Consider the following 14,310-nt stretch of genomic DNA (forward strand, 5'->3'; position numbering starts at 1 on the left):
TAATAATAAAGAAAACAAATGGCAAAATAATAGATTAAATCCCAAATAATCAATAGCTACATTAAACCTAGATGGTCTAAACACTCCAATTAAAAGGCAGTATCAAGAACTGTGAGGAATTCAAAATGTTATTCTACTTAGAAGAAACAAGTTAGACTGTCACAGTTTCATAGATGCTGGCAGAAAACAGACTTACTGGGTGGAGAACAATAACTGTATTATGTCTGGCAAGGCGGGCAGTATCAAACCCATGCTTTCGTTGGTTCCCTTGACTCGCCAAGCCCCATGAGGAGAGGCAGAGCTGTGCCAGGTGGATACTGTGCACCGTGGGTTCATGGTACAACTAAGAAAGCCCCAATCTTACATACGGGGCTGCTAAGGAACTTGCCCAACTTTGCTCCAGAGAAAGATATCATCTCCACTATACTGGACAGTAAACAAATCTGCTGTAAACTAGCATCCAAGTTTACTTACTATATAACATCCTTAAAAAGACAGTCTAGGGCAGTGGTTGGCAAACTCATTAGTCAACAGAGCCAAATATCAACAGTACGATTGAAATTTTTTTTGAGAGCCAAATTCTTTAACTTAAACTATATAGGTAGATGCATTGTTGTTCACTTAATTAGGGTACTCCTAAGGCTTAGGAAGAGCCACACTCAAGGGGCCAAAGAGCTGCATGTGGCTCGCGAGCCGCAGTTTGCCGACCACGGGTCTAGGGGAAAAAATGTTAAAACCTTTGCTCAGAGAACATACAGAAACATGCAAGACCAATGGAGAAATTTCTCCCAACAGGCAGAGATTGTCAAGCTGGATTTTAAAAAAGGCAAAAAGAACTACAATATACCTACCGCATACATGCTTTGCATATGAACGTTGATAGGTTTAAAAATAAGAAGATGCAACACTATGTCCCATGAAAACACAAATCCTAAAAGTAGAATGGCTGTTACTAACACGAATACGTCTTCAGAATAAATCATATTACCGGGTGTATAGATGAACACTTTATGATAATGAAAGCTTCAATTCATCACAAAGACATAATGATAAACAGATACACCCAATAATAAAGCATCAAAAGACATTAAGCAAAAACTAGAACTCAAAAATAGGTAAATCCACAATTATAACTGAAACATAGTTTCCTCTCTTGAACATTGATGCAACAAATAGAAAATTATTAAAGATGTAGAAGATAGCACTACCATTCAAGATTTTACTGCTATTTATTAAGACATTCCACCCAACATCAACAGAGCACCTATCCTTTCAAGTGTACACTGGAAGACGAAAATAGACCATCTGCTGGGCCTCCAGGTAAATCTCAGTGAATGTCATGGAGGCCTGAAGTGATACCGAATGTGTCTTTTGACCACAAAATATATTTTAAAAATTTGAACTCCAACTATCCAATAAAATGTACAAAATATATGAACTGACATTTCTAAACAAACATGCAAGTAACCAAGTACAGTACATGAAAACATGGGAAATGCGAAATAATACTACCATATGTCCATCTGAATTCATACAATGAAAAAGACTGATTAGACCAACTGTTGGCTAGGACGAAAACTAACTATTGCTTTCTGACTTCGCCGATATAAATGAAAACGGTTTAAGGACTTTGCCTTAAAAAAATCCCTAAAAGCCTTAGCTAATTGGGCTCGGTGGCTGCACTGCTGGCCCGAGGCCTGCAGGATCCCAGGGTCAGTTCCATCCAGGGTACGTATCTCAGCTGCAGGCTCGATCCCAGGCACCAGTCCCCAGTTGGGCACTTGTAGAAGTCAACCAATCTATGTGTCTCTCCCACATTGATGTTCTCTCTCTGCCTCTCCCCCTCCCTTCCACTCTGTCTAAAAATCAATGGGAAAAATATCCTCAATGAGGATTAACAACAACAAAAAAATCCTAACAGTTTTTTCCATACTGTGAAATATAACCCACTTATTCCAATCTTAGGTGTCTCTAAAGAGAAAAATACATGTTCACACAAAGAACTGTACACCAATATTTACAGAGTTTTGTTCTTAATAGCCTCAAAATGCAAACAGCCCATATGTCAATGGATATGTAAATTCATTCTTTAAATGTGATTCATCTATATAAATGGAATGTTATTGAAGACACAACGCACAATAACATTAATGAATTTTAACACTTTGTGTTGAAGAAGTACACATGATCCAAATTATCTGAAACTATAAAATATAGTCACTCTTAGAGCAGGGGTGGGCAAACTTTTTGACTCGAGGGCCACAATGGGTTCTTAAACTGGACCGGAGGGCCGGAACAAAAGCATGGATGGAGTGTTTGTGTGAACTAATATACATTCAAAGTAAACATCATTACATAAAAGGGTACCGTCTTTTTGTTTGTTTGTTTTATTCATTTAAAATGGGCCGGATCCGGCCCACAGGCCGTAGTTTGCTCACAGCTGCTCTAGAGCCACAAAAAGCAAATCTGTGTTTCCTTAGGGCACAAATAAATGTATATGCCGTGTTTATGGATCAGAAGAGTTCATATTGTTAAAGTATCCATTGTGTTCAAAACAATCTGCAGATTCAATTCAATTCCTATGAAAATTCCAATGGCATTGTTCACAGAAATAGAACTCGCAATCCTAAAATTTGTATGGAACCAAAAAAATCCCAAATTGCCAAAGCAATGCTGAGAAAGAAGAACAAAACTGGAGGCATCACACTTCCTGATTTCAAACGATACTACAAAGTTATAGCAATCAAACGGTAGAGAACTGGCATAAAAATAGACTCACAGACCAATAGAACAGAATCACGATCCCAGAAATAAGCCTCTACTATGTGATAAGGGAACTAAGAATATGCAGTGGGGAAAGGATAGTCTCTTCAAAAAATGGTGTTGGGAAAACTGGATAATGACATGCCCTTAGCCCCCAATCTTACACACCTCACAAAAAATACCTTAAAATGGGTTAAATACTTAAACATTAGACCTGAAACCACATAACGGTTCTTTCTGAGGAGCTGTTATTTCACATCCTACCTTTTTAAGATTTTAAGATATTCCAACAAGCAAGAAAAACTAGTACAATGCAAGGAAAAATATCAAAAGCAATTGTGTGAAGATATGAGCAACTTCAGCATTACCCAGGAGCTTCCCAGGAATGAATCTCAAGTTTTACCCTAAACTTACTAAATTATAAACCACATGTTAACTAGATGCCCAGATGACTTTTATGCTTACTAATATCTGAGCACCAAAATATTTCTGAATAAATCAACCTCCATCATTTCCCAAAACACCAGAAATCAATGGGCCCCTCAACTAATGCCACATTCACGAGGCTGGCTTCTAAAGCACAGCCAAGAACTGCGCACTCTGCTCTCTCAATGGGAATAATACTGAGCCACTGAGAAGGCAGGAAATGGCACTGCAGTCCATTGGCAATTTCAGCCAGCTTAGTTCCACTAAACTTGGATTTCTAGGAGGCCAGGGTCCCATTTCACAGAAGAAGTCGCATAAACTATCCGTGTCGGGGCACCGATTCATAAATGGACAGGCAAAGGGAGCCGCGAATCCCATTTCTCCATCGCGGGCCAGCTCGCTGCGGGCGGCAGGCGTTTCCAGGCACCCCGGCCCTGTCCGCCCCCGGGCACTGGCCGGGCGGGGCCCCCGGAGGTGGGGTGCGGAGTCGCCTCTGGGGGGCGGAAGCGAGCCGCGGTGCCGGGGCGGAGTCGCGAGCGGCAGGATTGTTGCAACAAGGGGCGGAGCCGAGCCGCGAAGACACCGGCGGCCGCGGCGGGGGCCCGGGAGCGCGGCCCTTCTGGGTGGGACGCGCGTGTCCCCGCGCCGTGCCGTGCGCACTTACCAGCCAGGCGGGGGGACCTGCAGCCGCCGTCCCCATGGGGCTGTGTCTGCCCTGTCTCGGCGAGCCCGAGCCTCCCTCGCCGGACCCTGTGAGTAAGGCCGCGTCTGCGCGTCGCCGCCCGCGCCGCGCGCACCTGTTCGCGGGACGGGCGCTGCGGGCGGGGGCGGGGGCGGGGGCGGAAGGGGGGGAGCCGGCGCCGCGAGCACCCGGCCGGGCGGTTGGACGCGGGGGGCGCGCGCCGCAGAGCCCGCGGGTGGGCACCCCGGTGGCGGAGACGTGCGGCCGCGCCCCGAGGGACCTCGGAGTCCTCCCCGCGGCACCTGGGCCGCCGCCTCCGTGGTCTCCCCACTTCGGTTACATAAAAATTGCCCGAAGGCAACTCCTGGGTCTTTTTCGCCGACTTGGGCCAAATTGGAAGTTGGTGGGACCCGGCGCGGGCGGTGTGGGGGGCGGGCCATTCTTGGCGACGCGGAAGACGGGGTGCACATGAAATGCCTCTTTTTTCCTGAACTGGAGTGTTGCGTCTTCTAGTGGGAGATGTGCATTTTCCTGTGTCTGTATCAACTGTTTAAAGAAGGTGCTTAATGAAGTCCCTTACTCCTGAGCTTTCTTGGATATTGTATTAGTAATCTCTTTACGTCCTTCCTTTTTTTTAAAAAAAAAAAAGATTATTTTATGTGGTACAGAGTTTATAATTTGTAAAGTTGCCATATTTAGCAATTAAACACAGGACGCCCATTTCAATTTGTCAGATAAACAAGGAATGCCCTTTAAAAGTAGATTTCTCGCACACAGTAATGGGGGTTACTTATTCTAGGAATTATTCGTTGTTTATTGGAAATCCAAATGTAACTTAGCGATTTGTGGTTTGTGGTACACTGCATTTATACTTTTCGTAGCTTTCAGTTTTTAACGGTATCTTTACATGAGTATTCCTTACTGGGAATTGATAACAGAAAACCTACATTCCTGTCTAGCAAAAAATTCGTTGAAAGACATTAGTTATTTAAGAAAGAGCATTAACTCTTCAGCCATTTGATTATAGGTACTAAAAATGACCTGGAAGTTGGAACCAGAAAGTTCCCCTTGTCTTTCTTGCTACAGTTGCTTTTAAATGTTGTTAATTTTGTTTATCTGGCTGTTGATAAAATTCTTATCTGTCAGTATTTGTTAAACCCCACCCATCCCCATAGATAACCATCTGGTTCACTAGTGAGTGCTACTTTATTGTTGAGGTTTTTCTTGATCACACTAAATAAAATAGATCCCCAACCCTAACACCCATCCTTCTCTTTCTTATCCTTCCTATATCCCAACTACTTACTACCACCTGGTACATATTTACTTGACTATATTTGATTGTGTGCCCTCGTAATTTTAAGTTTCATTTGAGTGGAAACATTTATCTGAGTTTTTTCATTGCTGTATCTCAGCACCGAGGCAGGTTCTGTAGACATGACAGGTACTCAGTAAATACTGAATTTGTACAATGAATGAATGAATTGGTATGGGGGGAAAAAGGGAATTACTAGCATAGCTCCCAAGAGAATGCTACTTACTGTCTTATTATTTAAAGATTTTATAATTAATACATGATATAGAAAATTATTGTTTCCCAACCTAGAATAGTACCTTTCATCATTTCCTACAGTTCTTCCTGTCATACACAGGGAGATTCTCCCACTTCATCCATGAACCTTTCTTAAAAACACCAACCTACTTCAAACTCCCTTATAATTGGCAGTATTAAACCTTGTATTATTAAAGGTTATTTGTGTTATTGTCCTGACTTGCTTGTAAGCCTTTTTTTTGAACCCAAGGAAATAGATTATTTTATAGACCAACCTGTGTTGTGTTATATGTGTGTGTATTTGTACATATAGTATATGACATACAGTATCTATCATACATGTTTTAGCATGCTCCTATTTGAAGGTGTGTTCATTAATTGTGAGAATGAGATTCAGAAAGTCGAATATTTTATAAAAGTATAGTACTGGCACTCTTAGATCATTTTGGGGCAGTACTAAATATTTTTCTATGAACTGTTATATTACATTTAATATATAGATAGATATGTAAATTCCATGCTAATGCTTGGTTTTATTTTAAAACATATTTGTTACATATTTTCCTTAGGAAGAGAAAAGAGCAAAGCTTGCAGAGGCTGCAGAAAGAAGACAGAAGGAGGTGAGACTAAAAATGAAATTTTACCTATTTAGAGAATTTAGTACTTTATTCTTGATAGATGTCTATGACTAGTAGTATTTATCCATTATCCATATCTATTAAATTTATATTTAAAGGTAATTATTTTTCAAAACGATCTCTGTGTTTCTATAGGCTACATCAATGCACCTGTATTATCTAATATATGAAAATTATTATGCATATGTATTCTATGTGAGATGTCCCTTTAATGGCAGTATTCCCTGGGATAAAATGACCATGCCTAATAAAACACTGACAGATATGAAATAAGTTTAGGAGAAAAATTTGTACAGTTTCAAAATACCAAATGAAAAAATGATAATTTTTTTACATAAAGCTGTTGTAGAAATAGTCTAATTCTTTGTTACCAAAATAGACCAATACCCCGCTTCCAAAGCAAAAAACCAAAGACAAAAAAATCCTTCGATACTAATTTTTATTGTTGTTTTGTACCCCTTAAATTTCTTAAAGGCTGCATCTCGGGGCATTTTGGATGCTCAGTCTGTGGAACAAAAGAGAAAGCGGAAGGAAAAAATAGAAAAACAAATCGCTACATCTGGGGGAGCACCTGAAGGTGGACTTAGAGTAAGTATTAAAATTTAGTTAAAATTTAAATTTAAAAAAACTTAAGTAGCAATCCATTCAATAATGTTCTATTGATATGGGTTGCCAGAACATTATGAATTAATTTAAAAGCGTGAATAATACATTTATTTGGAATAGGTTTACGTCCTTTTCCCAAAATTCAAATGGAGTTTTCCTGATTATCTTAATACTTTACATAATTAATACTAATCTTAAATGTGTAAAAACTCAAATATTATGGAAAAGTATAAAGGAGTCAAAATCACCCAAATTCAGTGTCATTTTGAAACATCATTTCTCGTTTCCACTTATACATCAATCCTACTAAATTCTGTTACACTATAAATTTGTTTTTGTAACCTACAATGTGTTTACTCAGTGATTTGATATTTTTGCTCTTCTCATTGTCACTCATACCATAGTTATGGAAATGTTAATTTGGGCAATAGGGTGTACCGGAGTGAGTGTGACACATGCACCTCCCCATGTAACAATTGCAGCTCTTGTCACTGGAAATATAATGGTGGACAAATTAAATGAGGCCCTTGAACTTGGGGATCTTTGCAACCTATTAGGAGCATCTGGGTTTTATTTTACATGTTAAGACTTAAAAAAATAGGGTTCACATACCACTTATTTAGCCAATTCACTCAATTCAGTTTACTCTCAAAACTATATATAAATACATACATGTTTGTGGGGCAGGCAATTTAGGAGCATTCTAAGTGCAGATGTGATTCTGGCTCAGGAATGTCACATAGAGAAGATTTACCTGTGTTTTATAATTGTATGAGACTTTATCTAATTTCACTTAAATGAAATTAAAACACTTTTGATTGTTAACTTTATAAATGTATAAAGTAATTGGTTTCAATATTGAAGTAAATAGCCATGACCATTTTGCTTAGTTTTTTAATATACCCCTGACAATGGAATAAAATAAACTTAATATAAGGTAAAACAGTTGGGAGATAGAAGGTAAAATACTTTATGAAAAGTATAGATGCTTACTTTCAGTATTCTGTTGCGATAAAGATTTGTGTCATCAGGTTTACTTCATAGAGGTTTCTCACAAACAATTCGTGAAAATTAAATTACAGGACTGATAATGATGCTGAGATTGATTTCGTAGTAGGAAAAAAAATGAATTACTAAGTGACTTAAAGCCACATACAATGTTATAAGAAAATGACACTTTATATTTTGTCAGAATTAAGAAGGTACTTATTTTACAACTCCTCAGCTAACAAATTTAACATCAACTCTTAAATTCTACCAAAGGAAGGGCTGTCTTAATTAGCCCTAAAGCTTCCATGCCCTGAAGCCTATAAATTAAACATAAATTAGGCTTTATACCACTTCTGGTCCCCTCAGAAGAGCTCACAATGAAAAACATCCCAATGTAAATTTAGTACCTTTATCTCTTTGAATGTTGTTCTTACAGGAAATCTCTCTGTTTCCCTAATAAAAATGGCCCTCAAGGCCATCAGACTGGGCAGTGGTGAGAAGATTTTCCCAGTAAGAGTGGCTCATTCTCATGAACCAACTACCGTTGCCACTGTCTTTTTTCCATGGAATATTCCTAACCACTTCTACCATCAACACACTGGCTTTAAGGGGCATTCTGCTTTCCCCTTGACCACATGCACAACTCATCCAGAGTATTCCCTTAAGTTCATAATAAAATGTAGGGGGCTCAAGGATAACAGAGGGAAAATGCAAGGCAGAGAATAACTTTAATTCTCAATCCCTTTGGCCTAGAGTTCTTTAAGGGCTGCTATCAGGCCTGTTGTTCAGGCTGGCCTGGAATGTCCTGTAATGTAGACAGAGTCCTCCTGATCTGACCGGACTCCATGGTATGAGGAAAATATCCTTTTCCCGTCTGCCTGCCCTCCACACAGTCATCTCTTGTCTAGCTCTGCCTCTTCCCAGGATAATACTCAGCACTGTCCTTTGGAAAGGCAGCCTGATCTTAAGAAGTCAAGGTGATGATGGCATCAGGATGCAGACCAGCATGAGTACAGGCTACACCAGACCTCGAGGACAGTGGCTCTCAGCCCCGGCTGCACATTAGAGTCTTAGGAGGAGCTTGCAAACAAGGCTGACAGAATCTCTGAGAGTGGGGTGTAGCCATCAGTACTGGTTTAAGCTCCCCAAGGCCATCTCATGTCAAGCCAGATTGAGAATCGCTGCTCTAGTGTTTTTAACTCTAGTCCTAAGAGATAGATACATTGTGAAAAAGAGAGTCCGTGCTAAAAAATTGTTTAAAATTCTGAATACTATATTGTATACAGTATCCCTTTCTTGAAGATTAAAAAGGGTACAGTAATCAAGTCTCTAAGACGTTCTGCAATAAAGGAAAGCAAGTTTATTTGGAATAAACCTTATTTTTTTAAACGTATTTATAGCCCCAATAATAGATCTTCGATATACTTGGAAAATACTACCCAACAGACTTAAAATATCTCTGGCCCTATCCCAGTGGCTGTTTTAGAACTTATTATTGCGGATTTAATCAGAACAACAAGTGAAATAATTTCTTAACTCAAGCAAGGAAAAGACTGCCAAACCATTATTTAATAGTTTCTACCATTTCTTGGTTCTGTGCCTCAAACAAGAATTCCTTTATTTTCATTTTGTAACTTCATTGTTGTTTTTGATTGGTGGTGTTTTTGCGAGGGTTTTTCCTTCACTGATTATTGGATATTTCAAATTTAGCTACCCATTAATTTGACCAGATATTTTTCTATTTTTAAATGATCATATATCTTCTTTCAGACGCTGACTGCGAAGTGAAATTTTACTAAGCACTGCTATTAGTTTGCATTTGCATATCCCAGCAACTTTCAGCCTTTTTCATCTCATGGGACACAAACGAATTACTAAAATTCTGTGGCACATCAAAAAATACATTATATTTTTTGCCAATAAGACAAAAAAAAAAGTATAATTTTGACTCATTCACACCGGATAGCTATTATGTTGGCTGTTGTCATTTTTCTATTTGACAGTCTACGGGAAAAGTGGTCAGTGCCCCTGACTAAATAGTCAGGTATCATGCATTTTAAAAATTCTCATGGCACACCTGTGTGCCACAACACACTGGTTGAAAATCGCTGGCATATCCCATCGTCCTCTCTTTGCCTGTTTCTTCACATATTACATATTATTATGTAACCCTAAATAAAATTACTTTTCTCTGTATGTTTTTATTTTCTAGTGGACCGTTTCATAAAGGATAATATGAGTGAGAGTCTCCTGCCAATGACTAGTATCTGCAATCAAGTGGACATCCTCCATTTAACTTACTCTCTTTGAATAAATGGAGATTTAGACTTTGTAATTTTAGTGCCATTAAACGCAGTGCTCTTTCAGTATGGAAATATTAAACATGCTTTTGATTTCCAGACTTAGAAAATGGCCAGAACTTTCATTGAATACTTATTTTCCTACATTTGCTTCTTTTGCAAGAGGTGGATAATAGTTAAATTTAAATCGAGGATATATCTGCATCGCATGTGAAAATTTTGCATACATCTCAAATATTAAAATTTACAATTTCATTTTTCCTCCTAGCTATTTATAGTTGTGCTGCTTAGCCTGATATTTCCTTTTGTTTCATTATATAATGAAGACTTTTGCTTAAACTGTATGGATTTAGTGCCTTTAAACTGATCATCAGGGAAAATCTTGAAAAATCATTTGAAGGGGTTATGTGAAGGAACACTGTAAATTTTTATAACTTACTATAATGAATATTTGTAGAAAATATTTAATTTTTCCTAATTTAGTTTTTACTTGTGTAGCTTTATAAACTTTAACAGATATTTCACATTATAATAATTATTTTGCTTGAGTTTAAAATTATATATTAGTGTGGTACCATCAGAGGGCAGTGATGTGCTGTTGTACAATATTAAATTCAGCTCCATGGAGATCTTTATAGTAACTGAATGAGTTAAACTAAGAATCTAGATGATCATACTGAATGGCAATGTATTTGTCCAGATTTCATAGATGTTTGTATTCTTTTGTATTTGTTAAAAAGTGGTCATAAGATTTATACAGATAAGCATTTGCCAAGACAAATATAAATGTATGAAATATAAACGTGTAAGTACTGTATTTTAAAAGGACTACTTTAAACATAAAAATATTATAAGGTAATTCTGTATGATGCATAGTTATAAACTTTGTAGGTTTCTATTACTAACATGAGTTTTATAGCTTTTTTTTTTTAAATATTTGATTGACTTCAGAGAAGAAGGGAGAGAGACACGCCAATGATGAGAGAGAATCCTTATTGGCTGCCTCCTGTATGCCCCCTACTGGGGATGGAGCCCGAAACCCGGGCATGTGCCCTGACAGGGAATCAAACTGATCTGGTTCATAGGTTGATGCCCAATCACTGAGTCACACCAGCTAGGCGCATTTTTGTTTTTTGAATATTTCTGTTTAATATATAATGAGCTAAAATAGAAGAATCACTGTATATTTTAATGAGCTATTGTGGTCGCTAACTCTTTTGGATGGCAAGACTGTAACCTGAGCCCTATAGTAGAATCTGTGGCTACTGTCAATAGGGACAAAATACACTGAGTTGCCAGATTATTATGACCACCCCGTCAGTACACTGAAGTGAATTAGTTATGCAAATAATAATAATAATAAAACCTTGAGAGTATTTGCTTAGGAAGTTTTCCATATTCAGTATTTTTGGAAGTGTCAATGAAGTCCTGATGGGGTGGTCATAGTAATCTGGCCACTCAGTGTAGGCCAGCTCATTTGATGTACAGGAAGAAAACAGCCCCTGTCTCGCGCATCCCTACCATAAGACTGGTGTTATATTGCAACATATTGTGTATGTTAATTTTAATGAGTTTGAACTATAATATAGGTCTCTTGACTACTCATTGGAAAAACTAGCTTTTCTATTATAGCATGAAGTATTTCATGATATCCATGCAAATATATAGTTAGGCTCAATTTTCTTCATCTCTTGGAGGATTAGTGGGGTGTTTTTGTTCATAAAGGATAGTGAAATCATTGAGTTGCATTTTAGAAATAAAATTTTGACTTTATGAACATGATTAGCTTTTCCAAGGCCGAAAGGAAAAAGGATCATTGACAGCTGAATGGATGTTGAACTAGACGTATCACCCTTGGACTGTGCAAATCCTTCCATCTGTTTTAATACAGAAAGAACAATTTTATCTTGTACTACATCCTAAAGAATTACCACTTGGGTTAGTGTAAACAAAAGGTCTACATCTAGGGATACTGCCCTATTTCCAAATACCACACTTACTTAACTGTTGAACTACGCATGATAGGCTGGTATATTGCTTTATGGAACAGTGGGATGTCCTGCTCCAGCCAACCATGACCTGCCTCCATGGCTTCCCCAAAACCACCTAAGTTACATGGGCTAAGGGGTGATACTCAAATGTTAGGAATAGTGTCACGAAGGGGAAGGGAAAGGGGGAGACTAAATGCCTATTGGGAAACCTGACTAAATTACTAAAGAAAATGTGTACACACACGTACAGATGCAGCCATGTACAGGGCATCCCCCTCATAAAGTTATGCATCACTTCCTAATGAAAACTGTATTTTAGAGCCAATTTACCATAATTCATAGTTTAAATAGGGAAACATAATGCTTAATATGGCACCCAAACACCCCAACCAAATTAGTAAAATGTAACAGTGAAATGCACATATGTAACTATTGTGTTAAAATGTAAAATGCCTGAAGCACTGCTTTCTTATTCTAGTCACCGAACTATTTATATTAGTATGGCTGGTAACAAAAAGTTGTGTATTACATGGCCTCTTTGTTGACACAGTGCATGATTTTTAAAGCATCTATATGTGAGGGACACTTGTTTTGCCAATTGCGTTTTCCCACACAATTTTTTGTTATAAATTCTGTATTGCCATATAGGATTATAAATACGCATTTTTTTCCCCATATAAAAATTGGCCTTGGCTCTCTCTGTTTAACAAAATTTTATCTCACTACATCTTAAATAATTAGAACTTGGGTTAGTGGTTAGGTTAACTTGAGCGATGCTTTCATCTCTTTGGGATTAATGAGAACAGAGCTAAGAGCCGTTCGGTGTGTTCATACAATCCCTGAATTATAAGTAGGCATGTTTCTTCTCCAATACTCAAAAAAGGAAATATTATTAGTCTCCTCTTTCCTTAGAGAAATAATACTGTAAGAGGGTCCAGCTATCATCCTTGGTGTACCCCGGGAGCATTTGGCATAAAACTTGAATTTTCTTTTTCTCTTCCAATAGTTCAACTTGTTTATTTGCTGAAGAATCATGCAATGCCCTTAGAACAGTGGTTCTGAACCTTGGCTGCACATTAGAATCACCTGGGAATCTTTTTTAAAATCCTGGAGGATGAGGCCCAGAAATCAGGATTTTAAAAAGACTCCCAGGTGATTCTAATGTGCAGCCAAGGTTGAGAACCACTGCCTAGAAGAAAGAGTAACTTGTCAATTTTAATTTGAATAATAACTTCTGCATAACTAAATCAGTAAAAGGTCAGTAGATATGCATGCTTATCTGTGTTGAGGTTTGAAGTGTATTCCCTTCAACATGTCCAAGCAAGCACCTCAGATTCCCATGACTACTGTATGTGCTTTAAGTTGGCTCAAATGTGGTACTGTGGCCATTTTCCTTAGTTTTCTCAAAAGCCACTGACAGGCATTTGTAGATACAGCAGACTGAAAAAATTCTGATTTCACAGAGATGTTTTTGTCCCAACGACTCAAACCCTTTAAATTTCTCTTATGACATGGCTTTTTATTGTCTTGTTCTTCCTCTTCTAGCTATGCATCATCTTGCAAATCTTGCCTCCAGATATGATCATTGTGGTTTAAGAACTGAATGTTCATCAAGTACTTGACCTGGATATCATATTTTTATTATATCCTGAATTGCATTGTCTATTCTTGTAGCACCGTACTTGAGTTGTGTAGTTTTGAGTTAATATCTTCCAGCCATAAAAACAGGTTTGAGCAATCTGTTGTAAGTACTTCAAACTTTTCTCAAATGGAACTAATTAGTTCTACACAGAAACTGGCTCTCTGTAGGCTATTGCTTGGAATCTATTTCATCCCATAAGTCAGAAGTCAAGGAGTTATCCTAAACTCCTCAATCTACCTAATAACTCCTAAGGTACTATTTTCTCATTCTAAATTTTTTAGTTGGAGATTAGAACTATTTAGCATATGTTTTAAAAAGAATATAAGTTGTCTCATGTAGAAAATTCCTACACAAGATAAAATTCCTACGCAAGATAAAATGAATTAAGCAAGTTTGCAGAATACTAAATATATGAAGGTCAATTCTATTTGAAAGATAAAATAATCTGAAAATTAATATTACTCCAATCGTAATATCAAATAGGATAAAATATTTAGGAAAAACAAGTAAAAGATCTGAACTAAAAACTACAAAATGTTGCTGAAATAATTTTTTATGACAAACGGTGAGACATTGCATGTTTACAGACTGGGAGAATCAATATTGTCAAGAGAGCAATTCTCAAGTTGCTCAATGAATTCAATGCAAAATATCAGCAAGATTTTTCAGGGAAAATGACAAGATGATCCTAAGATTTATATGGAGATTGAGCATGTATAA

At 37.7% G+C, this 14,310-nt stretch overlaps 1 protein-coding gene across 1 annotated transcript; it reads left to right on the forward strand.

Annotated features, from left to right (window-relative positions):
- Window positions 1–3,713: 3,713 nt before the first annotated feature.
- On the forward strand, window positions 3,714–10,862 carry SVIP (small VCP interacting protein). The gene is made up of 4 exons (XM_081098526.1): window positions 3,714–3,941; window positions 5,993–6,043; window positions 6,536–6,649; window positions 9,870–10,862. The coding sequence occupies exons 1-4, from the start codon at window positions 3,888–3,890 to the stop codon at window positions 9,882–9,884; spliced, it is 234 nt and encodes a 77-aa protein (XP_080954652.1). The 5' UTR covers window positions 3,714–3,887; the 3' UTR covers window positions 9,885–10,862.
- Window positions 10,863–14,310: the final 3,448 nt, after the last annotated feature.

This window comes from Myotis nattereri, assembly GCF_964212035.1.
Source record: "Myotis nattereri genome assembly, chromosome: 9".
NCBI lineage: Eukaryota > Metazoa > Chordata > Mammalia > Chiroptera > Vespertilionidae > Myotis > Myotis nattereri.

Excerpts from the sequence above, each read along its gene's own strand:
- SVIP (XM_081098526.1), top strand. The coding sequence starts at position 3,888 with ATGGGGCTGTGTCTGCCCTGTCTCGGCGAGCCCGAGCCTCCCTCGCCG. Across the intron at positions 3,942-5,992 it reads AGCCTCCCTCGCCGGACCCT|GAAGAGAAAAGAGCAAAGCT; the intron begins GTGAGTAAGGCC and ends TATTTTCCTTAG. Across the intron at positions 6,044-6,535 it reads CAGAAAGAAGACAGAAGGAG|GCTGCATCTCGGGGCATTTT; the intron begins GTGAGACTAAAA and ends AATTTCTTAAAG.